This window comes from Gekko japonicus, unplaced genomic scaffold, assembly GCF_001447785.1.
Source record: "Gekko japonicus isolate JY-2015 unplaced genomic scaffold, Gekko_japonicus_V1.1 scaffold282, whole genome shotgun sequence".
In the NCBI taxonomy this organism is placed as follows: Eukaryota; Metazoa; Chordata; class Lepidosauria; order Squamata; family Gekkonidae; genus Gekko; species Gekko japonicus.
Genome location: NW_015159718.1, coordinates 239215 through 248954, shown reverse-complemented (window position 1 = coordinate 248954; position 9740 = coordinate 239215). Strand labels below are relative to the sequence as shown.

The window sequence follows — 9740 nt, the reverse complement described above, 5'->3', positions numbered from 1 at the left end:
TCTCTCTCTTCCCCCCCTTCAGAGCGAGGCCTGCGGCTTGCAGCCGCCGGGCCTCGCCAGTCTCTCTCTCTCTCTTCCCCCCCCAAGCGAGGCCCACGCGGCTTGCAGCCGCCGGGCCTCCCCGGTCTCTCTCCCTCCTCCCCTCCGAAGCAAGGCAGTTAGCAGAGCGTTCCCTGCGCATGCGCAGGGGACGCTCTGTTACTTTTGGGGGTTTAAGTATCCCCCCAAAATTTTTTTTCAGTTTTCAGATTTTTGTGCACACCTGGGGACTGCCCCAAGTGTGCACGAAAATCTCCCTCCCCCCCAGGTGCCCCCGATGCACAGATTTAGGTATCCGCATGCACGGGGGCGCCTTTGCTATTAGTATAAGGATATGGAGCAGAGGTCCATCAGTGGCTATTAGCCACAAGGTATAGATAGGAACTTGCAGTCTGAGGCAAGTGATGCACTGTATTCTTGGTGCTTGGGGGGGGAGCAACAGTGGGAGGGTTTCTAGTGTCCTGGCCCCACTGCTGGACCTCCTGATGGCACCTGGTGTTTTTGGCCACTGTGTCACAGAGTGTTGGACTGGATGGGCCTTTGGCCTGATCCAACATTGGCTTCTCTTATGTTCTTATATTGAGTGGAGGGCTGTGGTGGCTCAGAGGTTAAGATGCTGAGCTGCAGACCAGAAGGTCTGTAGTTCAGCAGTTTGAGACCCTAGTGCCGCAGGATGGAGTGAGCTCCCGTCTCTGGACCCAGCTCATGCCAACCTAGCAGTTCGAAAGCAAGAAATTGCAAGTAGATAGGAAGGTAACAGCATCCCATGCGCCTCAGCATTTAGTCATGCCAGCCACGTGACCATGGAAACGTCTTTGGACAGCACTGGCTCTTCAGCTCAGAAATGGAGATGAGCACTGCCCCTAAAGTCAGATTTGACTGGTTTTCAAGCAAGGGAAACCTTTAACTTTACCTTTATCTATTGAGTAGGGATGGGCACAAACCAGCCCACGAAATTAGATTCGCAACAAAAATCGCCTGGTTTGTGGTTCATGAGCTGAGGTTCATGCAATCTCACCTGTAGCAAACCTCCCACAACCTTCCACATGGTTTTTGGAGGTTTGGGCAGTTTATGGTGGTGCGTATCGGCAGCATCCATGTCACAGATCAATTACAATTATCAAAGCAATGGGGGGTGTACTTCTGCAGCCGTGGAAACACCAGTAGTGGCCCTTCAAAGGTCAACAGGCAGTGCTGGCCACCAATAAGAATGGTATATACCCCCAGATCACATGCAGCCTTTTTTCCCATTGGCAGCAGGTGCACTGCATGACAGTTAGAGACAGATAGGAAAGGGAACTAGAAGTGTGAACAGTGGGGTTGGGGTGGGGGTGTTTGGTGCTTACTCGGCTCTGAGGCACCTGTCCTGCTCATGCGGAGAAGAGGGGCTTAGCTTCATTGGTGCCTCTAGCTTGCAGGGGGTCCATTTGACAGACTTCTGAACCTTCAGCTGTGATTTCCCCAGAGAACACTTTTCTGGGGGGACCTTCTTTGGGGGGCTGTAACTCAGCCCCCCTAAATCCATCCTCACCAAACTTGGAGGGTAGGTAGAGGAGAGTCAGCTGTAGACTCACTGCAAATTTGGCATCTCTAGCCCACAGGGGGCCACTCTATCCCATCACGAATCTCATGAAACAAATAGGTTCAGTAAACAGGAAAGCTCATGAAGGTTCGTGGTTTGCGTGGAACCACAAACCAAAACGAACCTTGATTTTCCTGGTTTGTGCCCATCCCTGATATTGTCTGCTTGGGTGTAAGTTGAATAGATTTACTTCATGCATACATGGTCGTTGCATTTACTTAATACAACAGGGAAGCTGGTCTACGTCTACAAGAAATTATTTTGTGGCTATTAACTATACAGATCTGATGGTAATCTGCATAGCCTTTTTATTGGTGAGTTCCATTGGTGATTTACACTGACATGGTGAAAATAATTCATAACTGCTTTACAGAGTTAGAAACCAGACACTTTCATTTTTTGATAGAGAATCTTTAATACGGACTGCATTCCAGTGCCTTCAATTGGTTGTGACTGATTTTCTGCCAACAATGCCATGTACTTGCCTGCAGATTGTTGTGGAGGTTGCTGGAAGTTTTGGGCTTCATAATCAAGAACTAAATATTAGTTTAACATCAATTGGTCTCTTGGTGAGTAGTGAGTTTAATCACTACGATATTTTTACTTCCTAATGTTTGAAGTTCTTTAATCCTACCAGTAATTTGAAATTGTTTTATTCGGGGCATTTTTTGTAATAGCGAAAATCATTACTTCAGTATATATGGTGGGACAAAACAAAAGGAATCACAGAGTGAGAGAATGATAGCACATTACATAGCACTATGTCTTTTTTTGAAAACTTTGGCCACGATTATAAAGAGAAAGTTAAATGTTAGGTATAATTGAATTCAATGTGATTTAATTAAGCTTAATTTACTGTTGACTGCACTCCATGCTTCCAGTTGCCTATACAGAATAAAACAAACTTAAGAATCTGAAAAGTATTGTTAAAACATTATTTTACCCTATTCAAAATGTAATTTCACCAGTTCATATTTACTGTTGGATCCAAAGTGTAGCCCAAGTTTACTTGGAGTTTTTGTTGTTGTTAATTGCTTATTTAGGAAGAATAAGAATACACAGAAATGCTTTTAGTGATACCATGTTCTGCAGCAGGAAGAACCATCTAATAAATATGTGCAGACAGCAATCAGCTCTGAAAAGTGTTTTGTTTATATAAGATTGCTGCTCCTCTGTTACACTATAAGTGAAATACAATAAAAGAGTTGAGGCAGCTTATCTGTCAAAAGTAAATTAAAACATTAAAACCTGGGATAAAAACCTGGGATTAGTCATAGTGGACTAAAATCACTGAAAAGAAAACTCAGCTGTGGTCTCCATTAATATGTCTCCCCCCCCCCCAAAACACACACACACACACACACACACACAAACACTTTTCTGAATAGAATTGTGAACCTTTTTGGTGGAAGAACTGAAGTCCAGAACTTGACATACTTTTAGGGGTAGGTAGTTCAACAGAGAAGGCACTACAATATGAAAGCTGTTTTTAGCTCTAAACACCATTTACAAAAAGAGCTTTTTTGTTTTGTAGTGGAATATTTCAGACTACTTCTTCCAAAGAGGTGAAATCATTGAGAAGGAGCTGAACAAAGAGGAAGCAGTGCTGCAGAAGCAAGCAGAAGAAAAGGGAGTTGCACTGAACCGCCCTTTCCATCCAGCACCACCATTTGATTGCCTCTGGCTATGTCTCTATGCCAAACTGGGGGAGCTCTGTGTAGATCCACGGCCTGCAGTTAGAAAGAGTGCCGGGCAGACATTGTTCTCTACAGTTGGTGCCCATGGGACTTTACTGCAACATTCAACTTGGCACACTGTTATATGGAAGGTATGAAACCAAAAGCCTGTATTATAATGAGGTTGTTCAAATAGCCATGTTTTATCTTTCTTTAAAAATGTGTTTTCCTATTTAAGTTAGGCTAATTCCATATATAATTTACTGCAGTGATAAATAACCTTATGGTACACATAAATGTCCAAGTTGTTTTGCTTTTGTTATGGGATTCAGTGGTCTTTAACACATGACATGCAGCTGCAACATGGGGCCAGTTCTTAATTATTTGCCTTACATGTGGTTCTCTCTCCTTTTCAACTCTTCCACTGTTCATTTTCTCCCTCCACCTCACCTGAATCCATCTTTTTTTCTTCTGTTTACCACAACACTGTTAATGAAATTCTGCTTCTCATACATCCAGGCTAGGACAGAGGCTATGTGTTTTTTTAAAGGTGTACTAAGCATTCTCAGCAAGGTCGGTACAGATGCTGGAACACACCTTTGGGAAATCTTACAAAAGCAGATAGTAGAAGTAATATATAAATGGGGAAATTCACTGAAGCTGTCTCTGATGTCATAGAATATACTTGGGTACATCTCTGAAATCAGCTGCAGTGGGTGCTTTCCTTTGGAATTTTGAAGGTCAAATGGCAATCCTGCTGCCATAGAGCACTTCGTGAAATATAGATTGGGTACCTGATGGTGGTATAGGCAATCTCTAATGTAAATGACTATTCTTATGGATTATTCTTCCTTTTGATGTTTGTGTTTGGTGCTGTGTCTTTGAGCATGGCTTTCTAGAAATGGGATCCGTCATTGCTCTTATATGGGTTAAAAGGTCTGATCAGTCTGGCCTTCCAAATTTGGAAGACCAGATCCTACCCAATTAAATAATATTTCTAGCAGACTGTGAGAAAGTATGGAAACCATGATTGCCATCACAGTTCTCTCAGATCTGCAGCAGTCTACTCTACTGCAAAGGCAAGCTGTTTTTAAATTCTATAATAGCTTTCTTCTTTGGAAGTCAGTTTATTGCACAGGGAAGTATGAACAAAAATGTTATTACAGATAACGATTGTCATGCTCATGTGTTCTTTGCACTGCACCCAAATATAATGTTTTTCTTAAAACCGGTTATCATTTTAGATTTGTAAGTAATCTAAACTGATTTCCAACACAAAGAAAAATATTGTGTTTTGCTGGACTTTGGGGGCCATTTATGCAATGTGGAAAATGGATTAATCCAATATAATTGGAACTTCAATATGTTATTTGAGTCATATCCTTTATTGCACTATAATAAACTTTAATTTTGTGAAGTTGTACCGAGCTTCCTAATCAAAGTTCTTAAATAAGCTGTAAGAGTGAAAGTTAGACTTAATGGTTGATGGTGGTAAGTAAAATATACTCTTCCACAGCCTGAGTCTTCATAAAATATATTTTAAAAATAGATATATTCATCAATAAAAGGGGGGGGGGAAATTGGGCATTATTTTTAATGTTTATATTGTTTAAGCTTTCAGTTGTAGTGCATGTCTAGAATGAAAAAGTGCTGTTTTGTTTAATTTTATAGGTTCTCTTTCATTTGCTGGATCGGGTGCGGGAGTCTTCTACAACTGCTGACAAAGAGAAGATTGAGTCTGGTGGTGGCAATATCCTCATTCATCATTCAAGAGATACAGCAGAGAAACAGTGGGCTGAGACATGGGTGTTAACATTGGCTGGAGTAGCTAGAATATTCAACACAAGGAGATACCTGTTGCAATCCTTAGGTAATCATGTATTTTTTTAGTATTAAAATAGTTGGTTAAATTCTTAAAACTTGATAAAACACGGTGGTTGATATGAATCAGAATTTATTAAATATATAAGTATTACTTTGTAACCATGGGTGTGTTGAGTGTACACATACTTTACATCACTTCTGCCCTCTCATTTCTCCTGCTGTTGAGCTGTTTTGTTATGATGTATCATTATTAGCATGCCAATATTAGCACTACATAAAGAAAGCACATGTATGGTGCAAGAATGAACAGTTCCCTGACTGATCTTTCTTCTTCACTCAATAGGAGATTTTTGTCAAGCATGGGATGTTCTTCTTGATCACATTCAGTCAGCTGCGCTGAGCAAAAACAATGAAGTTTCTTTGGCTGCTTTGAAAAGCTTTCAGGAAATCTTACAAATTGTGTCGCCTGTTAGGGAAACTGAGAAACCTGATACACCACCTGCTATTAATGTACCTGTGCCTGTCCTCATAGGAGCTATGACTGCCACTGGCCTTGGAAGGTCTTTCATGAGAACTGATTCTATAGGAGAAAGAATTGGAAGGTATAATGCAACAGAGCCTCCAGTGGTAACAGATGAAATTGAAGACTTGAATCTTTGGTGGGCTGCCTGGAACACCTGGTTTAGGATTGGTTCAGAAAGTACAAAGCCTCCAGTTTCTTGTGATAAAATGACTTTTATTCCCAGCCAGCCTTTTCTTACAGCTTTAATTCAGATATTTCCAGCCCTTTATCAGCACATTAAAACTGGTTTCAGTATGGATGATCTCCAAAAACTGGGTGTCATTCTGCATGGTGCAGTGTCTGTTCCAATCAGTTCAGATGCATCCCCCTTCATCCTACCATCATACACTGAGGCAATTCTAACAAGTTTACAAGAAGCAGTTCTTACAGCTTTAGATGTCTTACAAAAGGTAATATAATTTAAACATTCTCTTAACAGCAACTTTTGAAGCTGTCTATAATGTTATCCCACTAAATATTAGTAGATACCAAGCCACCTTAAGACCACTTTTGGATAATCATGAGGAGCACCTTAAATAAATAAATGGGAATCGTTGTTACATATGGTATGTTAACCCAGGGAACTGTGGCTGGGGGGTTACACATGTGTGGCAGTTCGCACATGCACCTCCAATGTTGGGCCTTTAGGGACCTGAGGCTTTATATTTACAGACTGCAGATGATACAGCATCTTTTTTTAATAAGACCACTGGTTAACTTTTATTTATTTATTTTATTTTGGCATTTTTACCCCACCCTCCCCGCGAGCGGGCTCAGGGCGGCTTACAAGGGGCATAAGCCCATACATAAAACCAGATAAAACAATAAAATCATGAATAATAACAGTAACAATTAACTGCAAATGAATAGATTGAAGGCAAGAGAAAGGAAATTTAAAAAACTGAAAAGAAATTTAAAAGGCAGTTGGTAATCAAAATATTTGGCAAATCAAAATAAAATACTTCCTTATTTACTTTGGCAGATCCCAATCAAGTTATTACTTAACAATTTCTAGATCTCATTTATGGCTAGTCCAAGGGAGAGTTGCATAGATGTGTGTTTGTCTCTGAAGAACACTAAATTAGAGCGGGAAAGACAATGCAAAGAGGAAGGTTGGGATCTGAGAGCCAAAGTTATGCTGGAGACAGGGAAAAGGCAGGGGGGTGGGGTGGCAGAAGCCAGAGCATTTGGAGAGCTGGAGAGGGACTTTGGAAAGGACAAAGAAGGATCCATGGCAGGAACTTGGAGCCATGTCAGAGCAAAGGGAAGAACAGTTTGGGATACATGAGGCATAGTGTGAGAAAGGGAGAGATTAACAGAAAAGGCGAGTTAGACCATAGCTACCAGTCTTGAAGAGCATATGTTGTCATCTTATTGGTGGAAGTAGATTTAGATGGAAATGCCTTACCTGCTTTGCATGGTTTATTCCCAGACTTCATGTACCTAATTTATTTCCTTTGGAGCAGGGTTATTATGATTCTTGGAATCAAATTGTATTAGCTGCTATTTTCAAGCATCAAAGAAAATTGCTTACTCTACTTCAGCTTCTGAGCCCAAAGTTGACTTGTGCCAGGAGATAATTAAAAAACAATAGCTGGGTTTTTTCTTACAAATGTGTTGAAGTTATGATATAGAAGATGAATTTTTACTTCATGATTAACTCGGGAAGGAAACTAGATAGCTCTCTTTGATGGGATAATTGTGTGTGTGTTAAGTGCCATGAACACAGTCCTGGCTACATTCCTGGATTCTTTTAGTGGTGATCACTTTAAGGCATCTTAATAGAGCTGTGAAGAAAAAAATGGACTAAAAAGACTTTGTTTGTCCAAGCTCTTAGCCCACACATTTAACTTCATCCACTGTCATCCATTAAACACACAAAAAATTCAATGACGTGGAAAAAAAGTATGCATGTGAAAAATATGTAAGAATCCAAGGAATGTAAGAGCTAGAGAGAGGACAAGCTCCTCTGGAATAGGAAGCTGTTTCAAATATCTTTTTCAACTCAGTCTCTCTGTAGATGTTCATCACTAATCTCTTCATGGAGCACTACAGGAATGACAGTAATATAAATCAAGACATTAGATAGATATTGCATTGATCCATATTATAAGAATCCAGGAACATAGCCAGGACTGAGTTCATAATATTTACATCAAGATTTTGTATTGTACTAGTACCATTCTCTATGGTCTTTGACCACAGGCCTATATATATTTACTGATACTTATGAAATGTATTTTATACAATGAATGTTACTTATGATAGATATTTGCAATATAAAAAGTATAACAAAATGTGTTAAAATTTACACAATAGTGTTTTTCTTCGATGAGTTAAATATTTTTTCTCTATATTCACACCGAAGCCAGTGTGTTTTTTTAGAATTCTGACAAAGCTTTGCTGTTCCCCTGCTGTGCACTCAGATCTACCTACTCGTGTCCATTGCACTTATTGTGCCACTGATATATCAGTGCTGTGACATTGCTCCACTCTGAAAATGTTAATGTCATGTAATAGTGTGTTGCATCGGCACAGTAGAGTATAATAGCAATTCTGTCCCTGTTGACTAGGTATAACTCAGATTACACACTGTGAATTCTCATCTGATCTTGTATTTTAAGGATTTGCAGACTGAGAAATGCAGAGCAGCTATTCAGAATAAAAATGGATGAGAGGTTCTGGGGAGGCACCACAACTCAGTGGTAGATCATCTGGTTTGCATACAGAATGTCCCAGGTTCAATCCATGACATCTCCAGTTAAAAGAATCAAATAGTTGGTGATGTCATAGACCTCTGAGACACTTGATAGACTGATAGTCTGACTAAGCATATGAGTTCATGTGATTATCTTTTAATGCTAAATTTTAGCCACATGGCTAAAATTCCCAACTCAGACAGTTGTCCCTTACACAGGTTGTTTTTGTTTCGATTTTGGTCATCAAGTCACAGCTTGCCATCATCTGCCTCTGCATCACAACCCTGGTATTCCTTAGTGGTCTTCCTTTCAAATACAGACACTGCTTAACTTCTGAGATCTGATGAGATCAGGCTAGCCTGGGCAATCCAGGTCAGGGACAGCCCCACACAACCCAGAAAATCTACAGCAACTAATTAAATCACTGCCACCTCATCTTTTTTTTCTCTCCAAAAGCTAATGGTTGGGGGAGAGAGGTCACTTCAGCGGGAACTTTGCCTTAAAGGTTACTAATAATTACCAGTTTTGATCCCTAGTTGATCTCTATTTTCTGTTATACTATTATACCTGAGCTAATCTGGGCGTTTTTAGTGATTTCTGTAACTATTCAGTAAACAAGAAGACCTCATTCTTAGGTGTCTTTGTCTTGTGAAACCAGTTGTAATGTACCTAGCTAAAAGCTTACAGGCAATCATCATAAAGCTTCACAGTATTTGACAAACATGATGTATGTGCTGGGGTCTTTTGGGGCTGGAGCGCGCCGGAGTGCTGCTCCAGGAGCCCAGGAGCTGGCAAAATGGCGGCGGCGGCAAGTCCCACCCCCAGCTCCCCGCGCCGGACCACTGTGACCCCAGGGAAGCCCAAGGAGGCCTGTCACCACCTTCCCGGGACCCACACCAGAGCGCCGTGGCCCCAAGGAGGCCCGTCGCTGCCTTCTCGGGGCACGCGCCGGAGCGCTGCAGCCCCAGGGAGGCTCGAGGAGGCCCGTCGCAGCCTTCCCAGGGCCTGCACCGGAGCGCTGTGGCCCCATGGAGGCCCGTCACACCTTACTGGGGCCCGCGACGGAGTGCTGCGGCCTGGGGAAGCTGGAAGAGGCCCATTGCCGCCTTCCTGGGCCAGCGCCAGAGCGCTGCGGCCCGGATGAGGCTGGAGGATGCCTGTCGTCACCTCCCCGGGCCAATGCCGGAGCACTGAGGCCCGGAGGAGGCCAGAGGATGCCCGTCGCTGCCTCCCTGGGCCCCCGCCAGAGCGCTGCAGCCCCATGGATGCCCAAGGAGGCCGTTGCCACCTCCCTGAGCCAGCACCAAAGCGCTGTGGCCCGGGGGAGACCAGAAGACACTCCCCGCCGCCCCCCCGGT

The 9740-nt window shown here is 42.3% G+C and overlaps 1 protein-coding gene across 2 annotated transcripts in view; it reads left to right on the top strand.

Annotated features, from left to right (window-relative positions):
* The window catches only part of MON2 (MON2 homolog, regulator of endosome-to-Golgi trafficking), an 81544-nt gene that overhangs the window by 58515 nt on the left and 13289 nt on the right, over positions 1 to 9740 (top strand). For both annotated transcript variants that reach the window (XM_015419763.1, XM_015419694.1), the window contains exons 23-26: positions 2028 to 2190; positions 3156 to 3449; positions 4969 to 5167; positions 5465 to 6093. In XM_015419763.1, coding sequence (XP_015275249.1) covers positions 2028 to 2190; positions 3156 to 3449; positions 4969 to 5167; positions 5465 to 6093 — 1285 coding nt within the window. The remainder of the gene's footprint in view (positions 1 to 2027; positions 2191 to 3155; positions 3450 to 4968; positions 5168 to 5464; positions 6094 to 9740) is intronic.